The 24,158-nt window shown below is 48.9% G+C and overlaps 1 protein-coding gene across 1 annotated transcript in view; it reads left to right on the forward strand.

Moving 5' to 3' along the window:
- Positions 1-18,380, forward strand: part of TULP3 (TUB like protein 3) — a 362,459-nt gene extending 344,079 nt beyond the window's left edge. The window contains exons 10-11 of the mRNA XM_030214120.1: positions 415-586; positions 16,437-18,380. Coding sequence (XP_030069980.1) covers positions 415-586; positions 16,437-16,570 — 306 coding nt within the window. The 3' untranslated portion in view covers positions 16,571-18,380. The remainder of the gene's footprint in view (positions 1-414; positions 587-16,436) is intronic.
- The last annotated feature ends 5,778 nt before the right edge of the window (positions 18,381-24,158 follow it).

Genomic DNA, 24,158 nt, shown 5'->3' on the forward strand with positions numbered 1-24,158 from the left:
AATATACAGCATAGCAAAAAATTTTTACTTTAGTGATTAGAATTGGAAGTTGTTTAATCTTTACCAGTAACTGCTGAATTGGAAAAAAAAAATTGGAGACAGTTTGATCTAGCCTGGGGCTCCCAAGCCAGAGGAACTCTGCTGCAGAACCCTGAGACAGAGAACATCTGTCTTAGAACCAGCAGTGAAAATAGTAGCATTGAAATGTTGAGAGGTGAGAACAAAGAAAGAAAGGGGAGAGGGAGAGGAGGAAAAGGAGGAAAGGGGAGGGAGAGAAAGAAAAGCTATTTTTTCTAACATGTTCCCAAAAATAGGGAGCTGTTGTGTATGTTGAGCCTTTATGGTAAGTAATAGATAAGAAAAGCAAATATAGATCTGATTTGGTGTAAAATATCTGTTTTTTTTCATGTACAGGAACATGAAACCTTGCTGTCCAAATGGCAGAATAAAAATATAGAGAATATCATTGAACTGCGCAACAAGGCCCCCGTATGGAATGATGACACCCAGTCTTATGTCTTAAACTTCCATGGGAGAGTCACTCAGGCATCGGTGAAGAATTTCCAGATTGTCCATGACAATGATCGTAAGTTTATAAACAAATGCAAAATGGATTAAGCCGTTTTCTTACTATGTTCCATCTCACTGCCTCTAGCTAGGGATGCTGACAAATTCTCTTTGGATCTAGGAGTCAGCCCAAGAGAAGCTGAAGATTGAGAACACCTTCAACTTTCCTATCACCTCTCCCAAGTATGAAATAGAGCAGTATTTCCAGTCTGTGAAATGTCCATGGAAGCCCCCCCCCCCCCCCCCACACACACCCTTTTACATAGCTGTGCTTGTAGCTGCCAGTGCATTAACACTGACACAGCCCATTCACTTTGAATGGGCTGAATCAGCATTGCTGCGCGGCAGTCGCTAGCGTGGCTTTATAAAGGGGGAGGGGTAAATGTTGTGATTCATTTCTGCTCTTGTTTTTTTTTTTAATTTCCTCATGATGGAGTACATTAGCACTTGGGGTGGATTTTCAAAGCAGGTTAGCTAAGCTTACTCCAATAATTGAAAATCCATGCGTTCTCTATGCCATACTGAGAGTCTAAATTTAACCACTGAAAATATGGGTGGCCCCAGAGTCGGGCAAACATTTAGCCACCTAACACTGTACTGATTTCTAAAAGACAAGTCTGAAACTGAGGAAGGGGGGACTAAATCTTAGTTGTCAGTTTAGGTCCTTATATTTTTGCAGTTGAAAATGTTCTTAAGCTTGCTAAGTTTTAGGTGATGATAGTAGGTACTTGAGGAAAATAGGAAAATTTGCCCTGAGATTTTTCTCTTCTCTCTACCACAAGCTTGTGTCTCTGTTATAGTATCTTACTATACATCTATCCATGCTTTCCTTTTTAAACAGCATTGTATTTATACAGTACTTTGTGAAATAAAGAAATAAAACAGCAACGAGGAGTGGAAATGAGTCTGAATATTTGGGTATGTTTATGCTATATGTCATCATGTTTTCACCTTCCTTGCCTTGAGGAACATACTCTACACTTTCAATGTTGAAAGAACAATTATATAAATATTCAAAAGATAATTAAGAATAAGAAACAAGATTTTTTTTAAATTGCACAAGTCTTCATATTCCATGACATAGTATTTGGTGGAAGCCTCTTTTGCAGCAAAAATAGCTAGGAGTCATTTAGCATAAGTGTCTCCCAACTTTGCACAGTTAGATGGTTCAGCTTTTGCCCATTCTTCTTGGCAGAATAACTCAAGCTCTTTCAGGTTGGCTGGGAATTTTATTTGTTTGTCTGTGGACTGCCTTTTTGGGCATTTCACATGGGTATCCTGTAATAAAAGTACCACCCTACTAGTACCATCGATTTTCTATGGGATTCAGGTCTATGATACGACTGGTCCACTCAAGGGTATTCACTTTTTTCCTTTCTGTACTATTCTATTGTATTGTTTTGTGCTTAGGCTCATTGTACTGCTGAAAAGCAAATCATCTTCCCTGTCCTATGTGTGTAGGTGGATGTCATGGGATTTTCTCCCAGATCTGCCTGTACTTTGCACCATCCATCTTTCCCTCAATCTTCACAAAGTTTCCCATCCTCACTGCTGTAAAGCATAATTCTCCGAGGACAAGCAGGCTGCTTGTTCTCACATGTGGGTCGGCGTCCACGGCGGCCCCAGAAACGGAGATTTTCCAGCAAAATCTAAGAAAAGCTTTGCGACAGCCACCAGGGCGCGGGACGCACTGTGCATGCGCGGCCATCTTCCCACCCGCGTTCATCCGTTCCCACCTCAGTTTTTCTTTTTCCGCGGTGGAGAGTGGCTGCATGTCGGTCTCTCTCCCTCAGGTCCCAGGAAAAACTTAGGCGTCCTTCACGTTGTATTTACCGCTTTCTTTTTGTTCTACTTCACTTTTTTTTTGTCTTTTTCTTTTCCAGTTTAAAAAAAAAAAAAAGAAAGGAACCCTCTTTTCTTAGTTTTTGTCCCCTGTTAAGTTTCCTTTCATTTCCGTTGCGGCCTTCTTTGGCTGCGCGTCCATGGTACTCCTTTTTGTGGCCTTGGTTGGCACAATCGAGCTGTTTGATTTCGCCGCCACGATTTTTCCGCTGATGTCATCAAAGCCTCCCAGCGGCTTCAAGAAGCGTGCTCGGTGCCAGCGGTCGATCTCGGGCACTGACCCGCACTCCTGGTGCAGCCAATGCCTTGGGCCCGACCATCGCCCAGACGCTTGCTAGTTGTGTCTGAGTTTGAAAAAACGGACACAGGCGTCGAAAAGAGCTCTTCGGGGCCGTCTTTTTGTAGCTCCGACTGATTCCTCGGCGTCGACATCAAAACCAGGGATGGCATCGACATCGGGAGCGCAGGTAATGGCTGTCCGAACAGCACCTTTAGCTGGGAGTAGTGAGCCGTCGAGTGGGTCTCCACCTGTCTCGAAGGCTCCTGCTATGCAGGCCCACCGGGACCGAACAATGTCGGACCCGACCCTGAGGAGGCATGTGGATTCCACATCTTCCTCGTTGGTACCGAGGAGTACAGGTGACGTGCTTTGAGCGAAGGCAAAGAAGCATCGACACAGGTCTCCTTCGAGACACGGTACCGGGAGCTCTGGGGCGTCGAAGGATTTGGCACCCGGAAAGCGTCGACGCCGGGAGGCGCGCTCACCCTCCATACAAGAGGTGTCGGTGCGTTGATCTTCGGTCAGCCTGATACCGCCTCCCAGGCCTACACAGATTCTGACTTCGACTCCTGTACCGGCCCCACAGCCTTCCTCGACAGCGACTCTGGAGGAGAGCATCCGAGCCATTCTTCCAGGCCTTCTGGAAGGGCTGCTCCGTCAGTCTACCTCAGTACCGGGGGTGCTTGCACCCTCGGCACTGTCAATGGAAGAGGCAGCTGGCTCCGTTCCTGTGGTGAGGTCCCTGACGCCGGTACCGCTTGCGGCATCGGCCTCGGCTGCCACCCAGGTCGACTCCACGTCGACATCATTGGAGGGAGCTTCATCGCCACCGGCATGGGAGTCGACTTCTCGACATCGCCATAGGGGACATGGTTCCTCTGCGTCGAGATGGGCCCGGTTTCGGACTGCAGTTCGAGAACTCTTGTCCAATACCGAGGAGGATGCCTCCTGGGATGAAGGGGAAGATCCCAGATATTTCTCTTCCGAGGAGTCTTGTGGTCTTCTGATCGTACTCCTTCACCTGAGAGGAAGCTTTCTCCCAGGAGAGTCTCTCCTTCTCCCCCTTTGTCCAGGAAATGTCTGTGGGCATTCCCTTCCCTGTGGTAACTGAGGATGAGCCCAGGACTGAGATGCTCAAGGTCCCTTGACTATCCTTCACCACCTAAGGAGTCATTCACTGCCCCTCTGCACAATGTCCTTAAGGAGACACTGCTGAGGAATTGGATGAAACTGTTATCTAATCCCACCATCCCCAAGAAAGCGGATTCCCAGTATCAAATCCATGGAGAACCCAAGTTGATGAGATCGCAGTTACCTCACGACTCTACGGTTGTGGATTCCGCTGTCAAGAGAGCCAGGAGTACTAGAGATTTCGCTTTGGCGCCCCCGGGGTGAGAAGCTAGGACTTTAGACTCTTTTGGGAGGAAGGCCTACCAGTCCTCTATGCTCGTGTCCAAAATTCATTCCTACCAGCTCTACACGAGCATTCACATGCGGAACAATGTTAAGCAACTGGCGGACTTAGTGGACAAGCTCCCTCCGTAGCACGCCAGGCCTTTTCCGGAGGTGGTCAGGCAGCTGACGGCGTGTCGTAAATTTCTGTCCAGGGGTGCTTATGACACTTTTGATGTTGCATCCAGATCCACTGCTCAAGGTGTAGAGATGCGCAGACTCTCCTGGCTGCGTGCCTCTGACCTGGATAATCGGACCCAGCAGCGGCTTGCGGATGTTGCTTGCCAGGGGGTTAATACTTTTGGCGAGAAGGTCGAGCAGGTGGTAGAGCAGCTCCACCAGCAGGAAACCGCCCTCGACAAACTCTCCAACCGGGCGCCTTCAGCATCTACCTCAACAGGTAGACGTTTTTTCAGGGGAAGGAGGAGTGCTCCCTGTCCTTACAATAGGCGTAGGTACAATCCACCTTCCCGACAGCCTTCTCAGGCTCAGCCCCAGCGCGATCGTTCACGTCAACAGCGTGCGCCCAGACAGGCCCCTGCAGCTCCCCCAAAAAAGCAAGGGACGGGCTTTTGACTGGCTCCAGTTGAGCATAGCCGCTATAAAAGTACCCGTGCCAGTCGATCTGCCGGTCGGGGGCGAGGTTAAAATTTTTTCACCAAAGGTGGCCTCTCATAACCTCCGACCGGTGGGTTCTTCAAATAGTCTGGTTAGGGTATTTCCTCAGTTTGATCTCCAGACCTCCAAATTGTCCACCGGGAGCTCAGTCCTTCAGCTTCCAGCACAGGCAGGTAATGAATATTGTAGAGTCTATAAGAAGGCTATAAGGCCGTAATATTAATAGTTAGGGCAGGTGAGGCAATAGAGTTTCTACTAAAATGAAAAGAATTGCATGTTCCCTCTAAATGATTAATTACTCTGACCTCGTATCTTCTCAAACTGTTTTACACAGTCTGAGTACTAACAAGCTCCATAATCAGAAGGACACCCGGGATTCAGTGGATATAAGGACATAGTTTATTAGCAACTTACCAAAGGCAGTACAGGTAATTAGGCATTCATATCTGGAACATGGTGGAACAGCACTCCGCGACACACAGCAAGTGCGGTCAGTCATCTTTCTTCTGCCTTCTACCCCCATACCCTATCAGACTGCCTTTTTATATATTTCTTGTACCATTCATTCCCATGGACACTCACTTTCTCACTGGCCATCTTTGTATCTTATCAGCCAGAACCTTCTAAAAGTCAACGTCTTAGATTGCAATGATTCTACATATTATCAGTTGATAGCATTGATTCTTACATGCTTCCAAGTTCCCTCCAGCGCCCCCCCCCCCCCCCCCAGGATGTTCTTGCCCTACTTGCATTTGACCCACTATCTGCTTTTAGCCAAAATATCCTTGCCCGTGACTTCTTGCTAGTGCCAGTCCAGCTATTGTTTATAGAGCAGATCCCCCTCCCTCTGTCTGCTTTCAATTACCTCATTCAGCTTTCACTACAGTGAAATGTCTTATGATTTTTAGAGGCCTAGCTCTTTAGCTCTAAGCCTGAGCCCTTGGCCTGTATTTCACTGAAAGCAAGTGACAGCATTTTTCTACATTCCCCTCTTGCTAGGCCCGTAGGGAGGGCCAGCACATGTGACTTCTAGTATGTGGCCATCCATTCCAGAGGGCTCCTAGAGCCTGGTAAGGAGATGTATATATCTGAGGTGACATGGGTGGTCTGGCATAATGAGGGACAAGACCACAGCAAGAGTCAGCATGCGGATACATAGATATATGCTGAATGAAATGCAGCGTCGGGATTCCCCTTTACTGTAACCACCCCAAGGGGCCTAACTATCCTACAATTACCCCTCTGGGGCAGAGTGAAACTTGGAAACACGAGAATTCAATTAAGTCTATTTGTAATACAATAGAATCAACAAATTTGAGTACATATGATTGCAATCAACTAATATATCATTATTACAGAGCTAATCATTAGTCACACTGTGATTGTGTAAATATAGCTAAAAACTAGTATTATTAGGGAAGAAATATTTCATTGTAGCATTTAAAAAGGGTTAACATTGGCCAAATTCAAACTTACTAGAGTAAATATAATGAATAACTGCTGCAGGTCAAACAGCAGTCTTATAATTATGAGCAAGACAATGGCAAAACTCTGAGTGTAATAGATCTAAATCGTATATGAAGGCCCTGCTGACTTATAGCATCTTGGAAAATACAAAAGAACATAATCTTCTTCTTCCTTTGTACAGAAAATGGAGCAAATCAATTCATTCCCCTCTTGATGATTGAGAAATCATCACCTGTACAGAACAGTCCGCTTAGTTATCACTCGAGGTCCAACGATGAAAGGTACAACAGTTTGAAAATGAAAAAAAAAAACCCAAGCTAAACCTATCTATTCAAATTAGCAAAATATTAAAAAAAAAACTTTAAAAAAAGTATAATATTTCAATTAAAAACAGCATAAGCAGAATAAATGTCTTCTTTAATAAAAGAGGTGTACTTGCATTACAGGCAATAAAAGTACTAAAAAAATAAATTAATAAAATCAATAGCAGTAGACCTACACAAAATTCATGGTGGAAATGTAGTTTGTCTTGTACTGAGAGTAGTAACAAGAAGGCTTAAGACAAACCTCCGAACACAGGGAATAACGCACCAGACCACAGTATCACCACCTGAATTAGTAGCTAATTCGCTGGCTAATGCCGAAAGGCCTTGTAAGGCCTTCGTAACAGAACCATCAGGGTCAGTATTATTGCGAATATAAGTACAACAATGATTTCTGGCTTTAAATTGATCAAGTACCCCTTTTGACACCCCTATAGCATCTATAGTGACAATAGAGGTACGGCACCGGTCAATCTGTATATGGAGAAAAGTTTATAAATTTCAATATATCTATTTCCAATTCTCCGGATGAAAAACCAGGGATGCCACCCACTTTGAACAATGTTATAAGCAACATACCAAAAATATACAGGTTCTTTGGTAGAGGGTCTGATTATTGGATGTGTACCTTGTTCAATTTTAATTCGTCCACATCCCTGGAAAATTTCAATGTCATCAAACACTAACCTATTAGGTCCAGTAGTCCATGTATCAAGTAAAGGTTAGCACAAGATATCAAATGTAGTTACAGGGTCCCAGTTAGGATCATCATCTATGCCAGGATCCCAACCTAGGGGTGCTTCCAGGAAAGATTCCACTAAAAAGAGTTACTCTTTTAAATGGAGGAGGTTTGTCGTCTGGTGTGACAGCAAGGCCCTAGACCCTCGCTCTTGTCCTACACAGACCCTGCTTGAATACCTTCTGCACTTGGCTGAGTCTGGTCTTAAGACCAACTCCGTAAGAGTTCATCTTAGTGCTGTTAGTGCTTATCATTACCGTGTAGTAGGTAAGCCTATCTCTGGACAGCCTTTAGTTGTTTGCTTCATGAGAGGTTTGCTTTTGTCAAAGCCCCCTGTCAAACCTCCACCAGTGTCATGGGATCTCAATGTCGTTCTCACCCAGCTGATGAAAGCTCCTTTTGAGCCACTGAATTCCTGCCATCTGAAGTACTTGACCTGGAAGGTCATTTTCTTGGTGGCTGTTACTTCAGCTCGTAGAGTCAGTGAGCTTCAAGCCTTGATAGCCCATGCTCCTTATACTAAATTTCATCATAACAGAGTAGTCCTCCGTACGCACCCTAAGTTCTTGCCGAAGGTGGTGTCGGAGTTCCATCTTAACCAGTCAATTGTCTTGCCAACATTCTTTCCCCATCCTCATACCCGCCCTGCTGAACGTCAGTTGCACACATTGAACTGCAAGCGAGCATTGGCCTTCTATCTGGAGCGGACAAGCCCATTCAGACAGTCCGCCCAAATGTTTGTTTCTTTTGATCCCAACAGAAGTGGAGTGGCTGTCGGGAAACGCACCATTTCAAATTGGCTAGCAGATTGCATTTCCTCCACTTACGTCCAAGCTGGGCTGACTCTTGAGGGTCATGTCACGGCTCATAATGTTAGAGCCATGGCAGCGTCAGTGGCCCACTTGAAGTCAGCTACTATAGAAGAGATTTGCAAGGCTGCGACGTGGTCATCTGTCCACACATTCACATCTCATTACTGCCTTCAGCAGGATACCCGACGCGACAGTCAGTTTGGGCAGTTGGTGCTGCAGAATCTTTTTGGGGTCTAGAATCCAACTCCACCCCCTAGGCCCATTTTTGTTCTGTTCCAGGCTGAACTCCCAGTTAGTTGTTATTTTTCAGGTCAGTCTATGTTATGTCCTCGCCGTTGCGAGGCCCAATTGACCCTGTTTGTTGTTTTGACTGAGCCTGAGGGCTAGGGATACCCATATGTGAGAACAAGCAGCCTGCTTGTCCTCGGAGAAAGTGAAGTTATTTACCTGTAGCAGGTATTCTCCGAGGACAGCAGGCTGATTGTTCTCACCTACCCGCCCACCTCCCCTTTGGATTTGTGTCTTCCCTTGTCTTTGCTTGTAATTTGACTGAGGCACGTTTGCGCTACAGGCGGGAAGATGGTCGTGCATGCGCGGTGCGCGCACGTGCGCGTGAGTGCTCTAGCAAGCTTTGTTGCTAGGAAGATTTCCGATCCTGGGGCTGTCGTCACCCATATGTGAGAACAATCAGCCTGCAGTCCTCAGAGAATACCTGCTACAGGTAAGTAACTTCACTTTCTCCGAGGACAGCAGGCTGATTGTTCTCACCAACCCGCCCACCTCCCCTTTGGAGTTGTTGTTTTATTCTTTATTTGCTTTTCATTTAACTGAGGCAGGAATGGACCCGCGCGGGCGGGAAGATGGCCGTGCATGCGCAGTACGTCTGTCCCACGCCCTGGTGGCTGTCGCAAAGCTTTTTTAGATTTTGCTGGAAAATCTCCATTCCTGGGGCCGCCGTGGATGTGAGAACAATCAGCCTGGTGTCCTCGGAGAAAGCGAATGATACATACCTGTAGCAGGTGTTCTCCGAGGACAGCAGGCTGATTGTTCTCACGACTGGGTTGACGTCCACGGCAGCCCCCACCAACTGGAACAAAACTTCGCGGCCGTCTTCCCACCCGTGCGCGACCGTTCCCACTCAGTTGAATGACAAGCAAAGGAATGAGTAAAAACGCAACTCTAAGGGGAGGAGGGAGGGTAGGTGAGAACAATCAGCCTGCTGTCCTCGGAGAACACCTGCTACAAGTATGTATCATTCGCTTTCTCCGAGGACAAGCAGGCTGCTTGTTCTCACGACTGGGGTATCCCTAGCTCTCAGGCTCACTCAAAACAAGAACCCAGGTCAATTTAACCTCGCAACGGCGAGGGCATAACAGAAATTGACCTACGAAGAACAACTAACTGAGAGTGCAGCCTGAACAGAATAAAATCGGGTCCTGGAGGGTGGAGTTGAATTCAAACCCCAAACAGATTCTGCAGCACCGACTGCCCGAACCGACTGTCGTGTCGGGTATCCTGCTGGAGGCAGTAATGTGATGTGAATGTGTGGACAGATGACCATGTCGCAGCCTTGCAAATCTCTTCAATAGTGGCTGACTTCAAGTGGGCCACTGATGCTGCCATGGCTCTAACACTATGAGCCGTGACATGACCCTCAAGAGCCAGCCCAGCCTGGGCGTAAGTGAAGGAAATGCAATCTGCTAGCCAATTGGAGATGGTGCATTTCCCGACAGCGACCCCTTTCCTATTGGGGTCAAAAGAAATAAACAATTGGGCGGACTGTCTGTGGGGCTGTGTCCGCTCCAGATAGAAGGCCAACGCTCGCTTGCAGTCCAATGTGTGCAACTGACGTTCAGCAGGGCGTGTATGCGGTCTGGGAAAGAATGTTGGCAAGACAATTGACTGGTTAAGATGGAACTCCGACACCACCTTTGGCAGGAACTTAGGGTGAGTGCGGAGTACTACTCTGTTATGATGAAATTTTGTATAAGGAGCATGAGCTACCAGGGCTTGCAGCTCACTGACTCTGCGAGCTGAAGTAACAGCCACCAAGAAAATGACCTTCCAGGTCAAGTACTTCAGATGGCAGGAATTCAGTGGCTCAAAAGGAGGTTTCATCAGCTGGGTGAGGACGACGTTGAGATCCCATGACACTGCAGGAGGCTTGACAAGGGGGCCTTGACAAAAGCAAGCCTCTCATGAATCGAACGTCTAAAGGCTCTCCAGAGATGGCTTTACCCTCTACACGGTGATGGTAAGCGCTAATTGCACTAAGGTGATTCCTTACTGAGTTGGTCTTGAGGCCAGACTCTGATAAGTGGAGAAGGTATTCAAGCAGGTTCTGTGCAGGACAAGAGCGATGTTCTAGGGCCTTGCTCTCACACCAAACGACAAACCTCCTCCACTTAAAAAAGTAACTCTTTTTAGTGGAATCCTTTCTAGAGGCAAGCAAGACGCGGGAGACACCCTCAGACAGACCCAACGAAGCAAAGTCTACGCCCTCAACATCCAGGCCGTGAGAGCCAGAGACTGAAGGTTGGGGTGCAGAAGCGCTCCGTTGTTCTGCGAAGTGAGAGTCGGAAAACACTCCAATCTCCACGGTTCTTCAGAGGACAACTCCAGAAGTAGAGGGAATCAGATCTGATGGGGCCAAAAAGGCGCTATCAGAATCATGGTGCTGTGGTCTTGCTTGAGCTTCAGTAAGGTCTTCCCCACCAAAGGTATGGGAGGATAAGCATACAGGAGGCCGGTCCCCCAATGGAGGAGAAAGGCATCCGACGCCAGTCTGCCGTGTGCCTGTAGTCTGGAACAGAACAGAGGCAGCTTGTGGTTGGTCTGAGAGGCGAAAAGGTCCACCGAGGGAGTGCCCCACTCTCGGAAGATCTTGCATACCACTCTGGAATGGAGCGACCACTCGTGTGGTTGCATGACTCTGCTCAGTCTGTCGGCCAGACTGTTGTTTACGCCTGCCAGGTATGTGGCTTGGAGAAGCATGCCGAAATGGCAAACCCAACGCCACATCCCGACTGCTTCCTGACACAGGGGGCGAGATCCGGTGCCCCCCTTCTTGTTGATGTAATACATTGCAACCTGATTGTCTGTCCGAATTTGGATGATTTGGTAGGACAGCCGATCTCTGAAGGCCTTCAGCGCGTTCCAGACCGCTCGGAGCTCTAGGAGGTTGATCTGAAGATCTTGTTCCTGGAGGGACCACAGACCCTGGGTGTGGAGCCCATCGACATGAGCTCCCCACCCCAGGCGAGATGCATCCGTCGTCAGCACTTTCATGGGCTGCAGAATTTGGAATGGACGTCCCAGGGTCAAATTGGTCCGAATGGTCCACCAGTGCAGCGAATTGCGGCAACTGATGGACAGACGGATGACATCCTCTAGATTACCGGTAGCTTGACACCACTGGGAAGCTAGGGTCCATTGAGCAGGTCTCATGTGAAGGTGAGCCATGGGAGTCACATGAACCGTGGAGGCCATATGACCCAGGAGTCTCAACATCTGCCGAGCTGTGACCTGCTGAGATGCTCTGGTCTGAGAGGCAAGGGATAGAAGGTTCTGCACCCTTGCTTCGGGAATAAAGGCCTGAGCCGTCTGAGAATTCAGCAGCGCTCCTATGAATTCCATGGATTGGACTGGCTGGAGATAGGACTTCGGGTAATTTATCACAAACCCCAGCAGCTCCAGAAGGTGGATAGTACTCTGCATGGACCGAAGAACTCCTGCCTCTGAGGTGCTCTTGACCAGCCAATCGTCGAGATACGGGAACACATGCACTCCCAGCTTGCGTAGATACGCCGCAACCACCATGAGACACTTCGTGAACACCCGTGGTGCCAAGGCGAGCCCAAAGGGCAGCACACAATACTGAAAGTGCCGTGTCCCCAGACGGAATCGGAGATACTGTCTGTGAGCTGGCAGTATCGGGATGTGAGTGTAAGCGTCCTTTAAATCCAGGGAACATAGCCAATCGTCTTTCTGAATCATTGGTAGAAGGGTGCCTAAGGAAAGCATCCTGAACTTCTCTTTGACCAGGTATTTGTTCAGGCCTCTCAGGTCTAGGATGGGGCGCATCCCCCCTGTTTTCTTTTCCACAAGGAAGTACCTGAAATAGAATCCCTGCCCTTCCTGCCCGGGTGGCACGGGCTCGACCGCATTGGCGCTGAGAAGGGTGGAGAGTTCCTCTGCAAGTACCTGCCTGTGATGGGAGCTGAAGGATTGGGCTCCCGGTGGGCAATTTGGTGGAGTGGAGGCCAAATTCAAGGTGTATCCACACCGCACTATTTGGAGAACCCACTGGTCAGAGGTTATCAGAGGCCACCTTTGGTGAAAAACTTTCAACCTCCCCCCGACCGGCAGGTCGTCCGGTACGGACACTTTGATGGCGGCTATGTTCCCATGGATCCAGTCAAAAGCCCGTCCCCGGCTTTTGCTGTGGAGGCGCAGGGGGCTGCTTATGCGCACGCTGCTGACGGGAACGAGCGCGCTGGGACTGTCCCTGTGCCTGAGGAGGCCTTCGGGCCAGCTGGGTGTACCTACGCTTGTTGTAGGCTTAGGGCGCAGCCTGCCTGGCCCAGGAGAAACATCCACCTGCTGAGGTGGATGCTGAAGGCGCCCGGTGGGAGAGCTTGTCGAGAGCGGTTTCCCGCTGGTGTAGTTGGTCCACCAACTGCTTGACCTTCTCGCCAAAGATGTTATCCCCCTGGCAAGGGACATCCGCCAGTCGTTGCTTGGTGCGGTTGTCCAGGTCAGAGGCACGCAGCCAGGAAAGTCTGCGCATCACTATACCTTGGGCCGCAGCTCGAGATGCCACATCACAGGTGTCATAGATACCCCTGGACAGGAACTTTCTGCACGCCTTCAGCTGCCTGACCACCTCCTGAAAGGGCCTGGACTGCTCCGGAGGGAGCTTGTCGACCAGGTCTGCCAGTTGCTTCACATTATTCCGCATGTGAATGCTCGTGTAGAGCTGGTATGACTGGATGCGGGTCACGAGCATGGAAGATTGGTAGGCCTTCCTCCCAAACGAGTCCAGAGTGTGAGACTCCCGCCCCGGGGGCGCTGAGGCGGTATCCCTCGAACTCCGTGCCCTCTTGAGAGCAGAGTCCACGACCGCCGAGTCATGAGGCAATTGGGTCCGCATCAACTCTGGGTCAGAGTGGATCCTGTATTGGGACTCCGCTTTCTTGGAGATGATGGGGTTAGATAAGGGCTTCAGCCAGTTCCGAAGCAGTGTCTCTTTGAGGACATTGTGCAACAGCACCATGGAAGACTCTCTAGGTGGTGATGGATAGTCGAGGACCTCGAGCATCTCAGCCCTCGGCTCATCCACAGAGACCACGGGGAAGGGAATTCAAATAGACATGTCCCTGACGAAGGAGGCAAAGGAGAGGCTCTCAGGGGGCGAGAGCTTCCTCTCCGGTGAAGGAGTGGGGTCGGAGGGAAGGCCCTCAGACTCCTCTGAGGAGAAATATCTGGGGTCCTCCTCGTCCCCCCACGAGGCCTCTTCCTCGGTGTCGGACATGAGCTCTTGCAGCTCAGACCTGAACTGGGCTCGTGTCGACTGCGAGGAACCATGTCCTCGATGATGGCGTCGAGCGGTGGACTCCTGAGCCAGCGAGGATGAAGCTCCCTCCATCCACGTCGACGGGGATTCCACCTGTTTGGCGATCGACACCGGTGCCGCAAGCGGCGTCGGTGTCGGAGGCCTCGTTATCGGGCTAGAGCACACCGGCATCTCCATCAACGGCGCCGGGGGCGGAAGCACCCCCGGTGCCGGCAAAGCCTGGCGCATCAGCCCTTCCAGAATCCCTGGAAGGATGGCTCGGAGGCACTCATCGAGGCCCGCTGTCGGGAAAGGCAGGGGGTCCGGTGTGGGTGTCAGTGCCGGAAGCTGCTCGGGTCCAGGAGACAGTACCGAAACACCCATGGACTGACGCAGTGACACCTCTTCAACCGAGGGGGAATGCTCCTCTCGGCACTGCCGCTTCCTGTGCGTCGAATCTTCTCTGGAGGCGCCGGAGCTGGTAGTCCCTTGCGCCGTTGGCGACCGATGACGGTGCTTTTTGGTTTTCTTTCGGTGCCCATCATCGGCGCTCGGCGGCAGAGATGAAGAGGAGGTAGAACCCCCCCCCCCCCCCCCCGGCCTCGAGGGATCGGGTCTGACAGGGTTCGGTCCCGATGGCCCTGGGTAGAGGGAGTGGCCGGGGCCGATTGCCCGCGCAGCCGCTCACCCCCGCCATCGCCGGTAGGCCGGCGGGGCCAACGGTACCTGTACTCCTGGGGTCGTTGCCATCGGTGCCGATTTCGTCGACATCAGTACCGGTACCGAAGATCCGTCCGTCGACACCGATGCCATCGACGTCGAGGGGCCGGCGCAAGTTCCAAAAAGACAGTCCCGAAGAACTTGCCTCGCCACCTGTGTCCACTTCCGCAAGCCGAGACACAAGGTGCACGTCTTGGAATTATGCTCTGGCCCAAGGCACTGGAGGCACCAAGCATGAGTATCAGTTTGCGAGATCTGCCGGCCGCACCGACCACACTTCTTGAATCCGCTTGGGACCTTCGAGGACATCGACGGAAAAATCGCGTTGGCAAAGTCAAAGTCGTCGATGGTGGCGGTGAAAAGCACACCCGAAAAAAGAAACAACCGCGCGGCCACAAGGCCGCAACGAGGCGCCCCCGCGGCTAAAGACGACGAGGGGACAAACTTCTTTTTTTTTTTTTACAGAAGAAAGGAAAGAAGCGCGAACGCGTACGAAAAGAGAAGAACTCGCGGCTAGGTCGTGATCCGGTTTCCGGGGCTGACAGAGAGAGAGAGACGATAACATGTCTCTCTCCAGCGCGGAATCGAAAAAAAACTGAGCGGGAACGGTCGCACACGGGCGGGAAGACGGCCGCGCATGCGCGGTGGGCGTGCCCTGCGTGCTGGACCGCCCGCAAAGTTTTGTTCCGGTTGGTGGGGGCTGCCGTGGACGTCAACCCAGTCGTGAGAACAAGCAGCCTGCTTGTCCTCGGAGAATACCTGCTACAGGTAAGTATCTTCGCTCTACAACTTAATGCTGCCACCACCATGCTTTTCTCTAGAGATGATGCTAGGGTGATATGCTGTGTTTGTTTACACTGCATCTGTTGTATAGCCACGAGACAACAAAGTTCCACTTTGGTCTCACCAGATCACAAAACCTTCAACCAACATTCAAACAATATCCCTTAATGTGTTTCTTTGCTTCTTGCTACCTTCTCATATAGGCCATGTTTGCGTGGATTAATCTCAAAATTGAACAATCTACATTTTCTCCTTTCTCAACCAGAGACCTGTGTAGTTCTTTTGAAATAAACTTAGGTCTCAAAGTGGCCTTCCTCAGCATTTTCCTTAATCCATAGGTACTGATTTGCTCAAGACAGTGTATTGATGATGCCAAAATGTTTCCAGTGTACATATAATGATGGATCTAACAGTTCCCTAAGGGATATTCAGATGCATTGCAATTTTCTTAGTTTTCTCCAGTCTGAACTTTGGACTAAATAACTTTTTCAGCAGCTCCATGTTCGATATGTTTAGACCTTCAAATTCACTTCATACAACCGAAATAGTTTGAGCCTTCATCCAAGATTAATCGAATCAGCTGATCCACTGTGATTGGATACAGGTAGACTATTTAATGTAGTATGGGCCTTGTTAAAGCAATTTTTGGAAATAGAACTAATTTGAGCTTGCTGTGACAAAGGGTGTTAAAACTTTGTTTTCTTCTTAAGAATTGCTCTTTGATTATTTCTATAATCTTTCACTTAGAAAGTGTAGAGTATGTTGGACAGGTCAATGAAACAAGCACCTATTTATATGTATTTTGAGTTGTATTTATTTTAACTTTTAGAATGAGAAAAATATACAGGTATGTAAAGACCATTTACAAGGCACCACATGCACCCACAGATGACTTCAGCTTCTTAACCTCACCTCTTATCACCTTCCTTGACTGCCTGATTAAACTGTATGAGAGCATTCTGTAGTACTGACATCATTTGACAGCCCAATACATTAAAAGTGTTAACAAAGTTCCACAAGTTTGTAAAGGTTGTTAGGAGGTAGATTCACACATGTGCAGAATTTCTTGCACTGGTTGCATCATGCCCAGTCTACTTAAGTTCCATATTTTTACAGTAGGGAAAGCAAACTCTTTGGGGAGGCAGGTGGATATTTTGAGGACTTAAACCCTACTGTCTTTAGAGAATACCTGTTACAAGCAATTTCCTTTTCCTCTCCTCATTCCCTGATAATACTTTTGATTAAATAGTTCTGACATGGTTTCTTCCCCTCTTTCTAGCTGACTACATTGTGATGCAGTTTGGGCGTGTGGCAGAAGATGTGTTCACGCTAGACTTTAATTATCCCCTCTGCGCACTGCAAGCCTTTGCAATCGGACTTTCCAGCTTTGACAGCAAATTAGCATGTGAATGAGTTAAAACGTCTGGAAAAGCACCTTCAAGGATTTGAGTACATCTATACCAATATCATACTACTTCTGTCTTGGTGAACTGCAATGAAATCATGGGAAATTGTTTTTGCCAACAAATCAGAACCTCCTTTGATTTCAAGGATTTACCCACACAGACTGAGTCACTGTAAAAGTCCTGGAGGATCAGGATGGCCTTTGAGAAGTATGTCTATTTGTGTGTCTCTTGGGATGTTTTTATGATACTAATGTAAGTGCTTTGAGAATCTTTGAGGCAGTTCCTATTGAAATTTCTTTTCTCTCCATTTATGAGTGAATTTAATTGTAAGTCATGCTGCTCTTAAAATAATTAAAAATAAGCAACTTTTTAAAAAGCAGATGAGCAGCAGCTGAAAATCACCAATGGGCTCCTTTCAATTCCAGCTATAGGGGCATGTCTGCGTTCCATCTTTCTATGGTACTCCACTGACAGGGTGCATGTGTGGATGTTGTTGCTTAGGGAACCTGTGTTCTACCTGTGACAGGTGTTATATATGATGCTGTGATCCACCAGCACTTTTTGTACCTTTCTTTATATGTTGCTAATTTGTGGTGTTCAGGGTATGCCTTTGAGCTGCCTGCCGATTGTATTCATGGTATTTATACAACTGAATAGCCTATACGTTGAAGACCAGCCGCAGTGCACTATATTGCTAATTTCTACATAGTCTTCTTCTGAGAGCAGGGTGTAAGTCTTGTGAATAAGTGTAGTGGTCTTATGACTGAAACAGTCAGTAGGCTGAAGTCAACTTTATACCAAAACTATGTGATTACCCAGATCAGCCATTAGAATTGCTAAGGTGTCATCCTGAGTGCTAGTACAGGAAGAGTAAACCAGGAGAACATTTTGACACAAGGAGTCACTTGGTGTTGTGGAAGAGTCTGAATCCAAAGAAGAGAGAGCACATAGTTGTGCTTATTCTCATTAAATACTGAGTCCTATAGGATTGTTTCATACTGGGTATGTAGTCCAGTTTCATTCCAATAATGGGTTCTTATGAGCACAAAATAGATAACTAAATAAGTGACTGCTTCTTGGCCCAGCCTTACTCTTGCCAGGAAGATGACTCCTCCAGAAGGATTTTGTTGCTGTAACTTTTCTTTATGGCTGCAAAATTAGATGAGAGCAGTATCTATTCTGTTGTTAACACGTTAACAAACAAAACTGCCTTGTCTGAGAAGATCTAGGTTTATGCAAAATTTATAACATAATCATGAAATCTAGAAATTTTTAAGCAAAAACTGCATGACATGTCTGAGAAGAATGGATTCTGTTAATCCATAGGAAGAGTTGTATTTTTAAAAACAGTTTCCACAGTAGACCATAGTATGCATTAGCTGATTTAGAAAAATGATGTAGAAATTTTAGATGTAAACAGGGCTAGCCCTACCACTAGGCAGACTAGGTATTCACCTTGAGTGACACATATTTGAGGGAGGGGGGAGGGCAGTGGTGTGGCATTGGGATGGCAGGATACTTAAAAGCTGTCAATGCAGCATGGAGCCTTTGAGCACAAGGCCTACAAGGTCCTGCCCCATCCAACAGGATGTTTTGCATGGGGGGAGGAACAGGATATTTCTAAAATACAGAAAATCCTTTTTTATAAAATTCAGCCATTCTCATCATGCAGAAGGCTATATCAAATATCAAAACTATTCCAGAACTGTAGACAAGTTGCTATCAGAATAGAAAAATTATTAATAGTATGTGACATTCAACATTTTCCTGATCTATCACTGTGCATTTTTAGGCTCTACTCTGAGGGTGTGTACACTTTTATTCTCCGAGGACAAGCAGGCTACTTGATATCACATGTGGGGGTCGACGTCCGTGTCGTCCCGGGAAACCGGCAATTTACCAGAGCCTTCTGGCGCACATGCAGCGTGCACCGCGCATGCATGGCCATCTTCCCACCCATTGCATGAGCATTCCCACTCAGTTATTTTTTCTCCGCGGTGAGGTTTAGTAGAGTTTTCCCCACTCCTCTCAGGCCCGAGAAAGAGTTTTCTATCTACTTTTTTGTCTTTTCTTTTTTCTTTTCTTATTTGTGTGGAATTTATAGTTTAAAAAAAAAAAAAAAAACCTCTAGTAGTTTTTCTTTACTTTTTTGCCCTTTTTAAGTTTCCTTTGTTTTTCGATGTGGCCGCCCTTTTTCTTTTAACAGGCACGATGGCGTCTTTTGATTTCGCCGAAGCCGTTTTTTCTTCCATGTCATCGAAGACACCCAGCGGCATCAAATGTTGTACTCGGTGCAACTGGACTATCTCGGGTACCGATACCCACGCTTGGTGTATCCAGTGCCTTGGGCCCGACCACAGCCCAGCCGCTTGTAGTCTGTGTCTTCGCATGAAGAAACGGACCCAAGCGTCTTGAGAGGCCCAACGAGAGAAGCTTTTTGGGGCACAGTCCGGTTCTTCAACATCGACATCGGTACCGAGGTCGGCAGCGTCGACATTGAGGTACGTATCGACGTCGGGAGTGAAGGTAATGGCTGCGGAACGTCCAACTCGTGCTGGGAGCAGTGAGGCATCGAGTGGGTCTCCACGTGTCTCGAGGCCTCCTGTTAGGCAGGCTCCCCCGGGACCGACCTTTGTCAGACCCGGCCCCGAGGAGACGTGAGGATTTCACGTCTTCCTCATCGGTACCAAGGAGTCTCGATGATGTGCGTCGAGCGAAGGCGAAGAAGCACCATCATCATTCTCCTTTGACACACAATGCCGGGAGCTCCGGGGCATCGAGGGATTCGGCACCCGAGAAGCGTCGGCGCCAAGAGGATCGCTCCCCCTCTGTTCAGGAGTTGCTGATGCGTCGTTCTAGCAGCCCGGTACCTGCTTCCGAGCCTTGACAGATTCTGCCACCAGCTCCTATACCGACCCCGCAGCCTTGTCCGAAGGCGGCTCTTGAGCGCATCAGGGCCCTGCTTCCAGAACTTCTGGAAGGGTTGCTGCGCCAGGCTGCTTCGGTGTCGGGGGTGCTTGCACCTTCCGTACTGTCAGCTACAGCGGTGCCTGGCCCTTCACCTGTGGTGAGGTCCCCAACCTCGGTGCCAGCTGCCACCCAAGTCGACTCTCTTTCGACGTCGGTGGAGGAAGCTTCACTGGAGTCCAGGCGGGCGTCGACTTCTTGGCACCTCCATCGAGGACGTTGTTCCTCAGCGTCGAGGCAGGCTCAGTTTCGGACTGCTTCTGAGGGATGTCTTGTCCGATACTGAAGATGAACGCTCGTGGGAGGAAGAGGAGGATCCCAGGTACTTTTCTTCTGACGAGTCCTTTGGGATTCCTTCTGAACCTTCCCCTTCTCCAGAAAGGAGACTGTCTCCACCTGAGAGTCTATCCTTCACCTCCTTTGTCCGGGAAATGGCTGCTGCTATTCCCTTCCCTATAGAGGTTGAGGATGAGCCCAGGGCTGAGATGCTCGAGGTCCTGGATTATTGTTCTCCACCTAGAGAGGCTACAACGGCTCCTTTCCATAATGTACTGAAGGAAGTCCTTATGCGAAACTGGTCGTTCCCTCTGTCTAACCCCGTGATCCCAAAAAGAACTGAATCCCAATATCGGATCCACGGGGAACCTGGATTGATGAAGTCTCAGCTACCTCACAATTCCATGATTGTGGACTCCGCTCTCAAAAGAACCAAGAATACTAGGGACTATGCCTCAGCGCCACCAGGCAGAGAATCTAGAACCTTGGACTCTTTTGGGAGGAAGGCGTATCAGGCTGCTATGCTTGCTGCCAAAATCCAGACAAACCAGCTCTTCACGAGCATCCACTTGTGGAACTCGGTGAGGCAACTGTCTAGCTTGATTGATGCGCTCCCTCCGTAGCAGGCCGAGCCTTTTTGCCAGGTGGTAAGGCAGCAGAAGACGTGTCGTAAATTCCTGGCCAGGGGTATATTCAACACTTTTGATGTAACATCCAGAATCGCTGCCCAAGGTATAGTGATGCGGAGACTCTCATGGCTTCGTGTCTCTGACCTGGATCATTCGGTCCAGCAGCGGATGGCGGATGTTCCTTGCCAGGGGGATAACCTTTTTGGTGAGAAAGTAGAGGATCTGGTTGATCAGCTCAAAAAGCACAATGATGCTATGGATTCTCTCTCCCGCCGGGCGTCTTCTGCTACTACCTCCTCATCTAGGAGGTTTTTTGGAGGGAAGAGGAGTGCACCCTATTCCTATGCTAGGCGTAGGTACACTCCTGCTTCTCGGCTGCTTGTCTAGGCTCAGTCCCACCGCGCTCATTCTCGTCAACAGCGTGTGCCTAAGGCCTCTGCGGCTCCCCAGAAAAGCAAGGGACGGGCTTTTGACTGGCTCCAGTTCAGCATAGCCTCAGAAAAAGTGTCCGTGCCGGATGACTTGCTGGTCGGGGGGAGGTTGATATTTTTTCACCAAAGGTGGCCTCTCATAACCTCCGATCGGTGGGTTCTTCAAATAGTCCGGTCAGGATACACCCTCAATCTGGAATCCAAACCTCCAAATTCTCCACCGGGAGCTCATTCTTACAGTTCCCAGCACAAACAGGTACTTGCAGCAGAACTCTCCGCCCTTCTATAGGCCCAAGCGGTTTAACCCGTTCCACCAGGGGAAGAAGGGCTGGGATTCTATTCCAGCTACTTCCTTGTGCAAAAGAAAACGGGGGATGCGTCCCATCCTAGACCTAAGGGCCCTGAACAAATTTCTAGTCCGAGAAAAGTTCAGGATGGTGTCCCTGGACACCCTTCTTCCCTTGATTCAGGAAAACGATTGGCTATGCTTTCTGGACTTAAAGGATGCTTACACCCACATCTTGATACTCCCAGCTCACAGAAAGTATCTTTGATTTCGGCTAGGAACACAGCACTTTCAGTACTGTGTACTGCCTTTTGGCCTGGCGTCTGCGCCCAGAGTTTTTACCAAATGCCAAGCTGTAGTCGCAGCGTCACTATGCAGACTGGGAGTGCATGTGTTTCCTTATCTTGACGATTCGCTGGTGAAGAGCACCTCGGAGGAGGGTGCTCTGGAGTCCATACAAATGACTATTCAGATGCTAGAGCTACTGGGGTTCGTCATAAATTATCCCAAATCCCATCTCACCCCAGTCCAAAAATTGGAATTCATTGGAGCCCTGTTGAACACTCAGACAGCTCAAGCTTATCTTCCCCAGTCAAGGGCGGACAACCTTCTGTCCCTGGTGTCCATGGTTCGAGCGTCCCAGCAGGTCACGGCTCGGCAGATGTTGAGACTTCTGGGGCACATGGCCTCTACAGTTCAGGTAACTCCCATGGCATGTCTACATAAGAGATCAGCTTAATGGACCCTAGCTTCCCCTTGGTTTCAAGCTGCGGGGGATCTAGAAGGTGTAGTCCAACTGTCCACCAGCTTTCAGCATTCTCTTCAGTGGTGGACGATTTGGTCCAGTTTGACCATGGGACGACCATTCCAAGTTCCTCAGCCACAGAAAGTGCTGATGACAGATGCATCTCTTCTAGGGTGGGGAGCTCATGTAGATGGGCTCCACACTCAGGGAGCCTGGTCCTTTTGGGAAAAAGGTCTACAGATCAACCTCCTGGAATTAAGAGCGATCTGGAATGCTCTAAATGCTTTCAGAGATCGGCTGTCCAACCAAGTCATCTGAATTCAGACAGACAGTCAGGTTGCCATGTACTACACCAACAAGCAGGGGAGCACCGGATCTCAACATCTGTGTCAGGAAGCCATCCAAATGTGGCTGTGGGCAAGCCGTCAAGGCATGTTTCTCCAAGCCACTTATCTGGCGGGTGTAAACAACAGTCTGGCCGACAGACTCTGAGCAGGATAATGCAACCTCACGAGTGGTATCTAAACATGGGCGTAGTCCACAAAATCTTCAGAGCGTGGGGCACCCCCTCGATGGATCTTTTCGCCACTCAGATCAATCACAAGGTCCCTCAGTTCTGTTCCAGGCTTCAGGCCCACAACAGACTAGCGTCAGATGCCTTTCTCCTGCATTGGGGAACAGGCCTTCTGTATGTGTATCCTCCCATACCTCTAGTAGGGAAGACTTTGCTGAAACTCAAGCAAGACTGCGGAACCATGATCCTGATAGCACCTTCCTGGCTGCGTCAGATTTGGTTTCCTCTTCTTCTGGAGTTGTCCTCCAAAGAACCGTGGAGATTGGAATGTTTTCCAACCCTCAGAACGAGGGGTGGCTTCTACATCCCAACCTCCAGTCTCTGGCTCTCAAGGCCTGGATGTTGAGAGCTTAGAGTTCACCTCCTTGGGTCTTTCAGAGGGTGTCTCCCGAGTCTTGCTTGCTTCCAGGAAAGATTCCACAAAGAGGTGTTACTCTTTCAAATGGAGGAGGTTTGCCATCTGGTGTGACAGCAAGGCCCTAGATCCTCTTGTCCTACACAGACCCTGCTTGAATACTTTTTACACTTGTCAGAGTCTGGTCTCAAGACCAACTCCGTAAGAGTTCACCTTAGTGCAATTAGTGCATATCATCAACATGTAGAGGGTAAGCCTATCTCTGGACAGCCTTTAGTTGTTCGCTTCATGAGAGGTTTGCTTTTGTCAAAGCCCCCTGTCAAACCTCCACCAGTGTCATGGGATCTCAACGTCGTTCTCACCCAGCTGATGAAAGCTCCTTTTGAGCCACTGAATTCCTGCCATCTGAAGTACTTGACCTGGAAGGTCATTTTCTTGGTGGCAGTTACTTCAGCTCGTAGGGTCAGTGAGCTTCAGGCCTTGGTAGTGCATGCACCTTATATCAAGTTTCATCACAACAGAGTAGTCCTCCGCACACACCCTAAGTTCCTACCAAAGGTGGTGTCGGAGTTCCATCTGAACCAGTCAGTTGTCTTGCCAACATTCTTTCCCCGTCCTCATACCCGCCCTGGCAAAGCGGTTTGCACACCTTGGACTGCAAGAGAGCATTGGCCTTTTACGTAGAGCGGACAAAGCCCTTTAGACAGTCCGCCCAGTTGTTTGTCTCTTTTGATCCCAACAGGAGGGGAGTCGCCATCGGAAAACGCAGAATCTCCAATTGGATAGCAGATTGTATATCCTTCACTTACGCCCAAGCTGAGCTGACTCTGGAGGGCCATGTCACGGCACACAATGTTAGAGCCATGGCTGTGTCAGTGGCTCACTTAAAGTCAGCCTCCATTGAGGAGATTTGCAAGGCTGCAACGTGGTCATCAGTCCAAACATTCACATCTCACTACTGCCTCCAGCAGGATACCCAACGCGACAGTCGATTTGGGCAGTCGGTGCTGCAGAATCTTTTCAGGGTTTAGAATCCAACTGCACCCCCCTAGACCCATTTTTGTTCTGTTCCAGGCTACACTCTCAGTTAGTTGTTTATGGTTTCAGGTCAATCTATGCTATGTTCTCACCATTGCGAGGCCAATTGACCAATGTTCATTGTTTTGAGTGAGCCTGGGTGCTAGGGATACCCCACATGTGAGAACAAGCAGCCTGCTTGTCCTCGGAGAAAGCAAAGATACATACCTGTAGCAGATATTCTCCGAGGACAGCAGGCTGATTGTTCTCACAAATCCGCCCACTTCCCCTTTGGAGTTGTTGTTTATTTACTTT

This window comes from Microcaecilia unicolor, chromosome 9 (assembly GCF_901765095.1).
Source record: "Microcaecilia unicolor chromosome 9, aMicUni1.1, whole genome shotgun sequence".
NCBI lineage: Eukaryota > Metazoa > Chordata > Amphibia > Gymnophiona > Siphonopidae > Microcaecilia > Microcaecilia unicolor.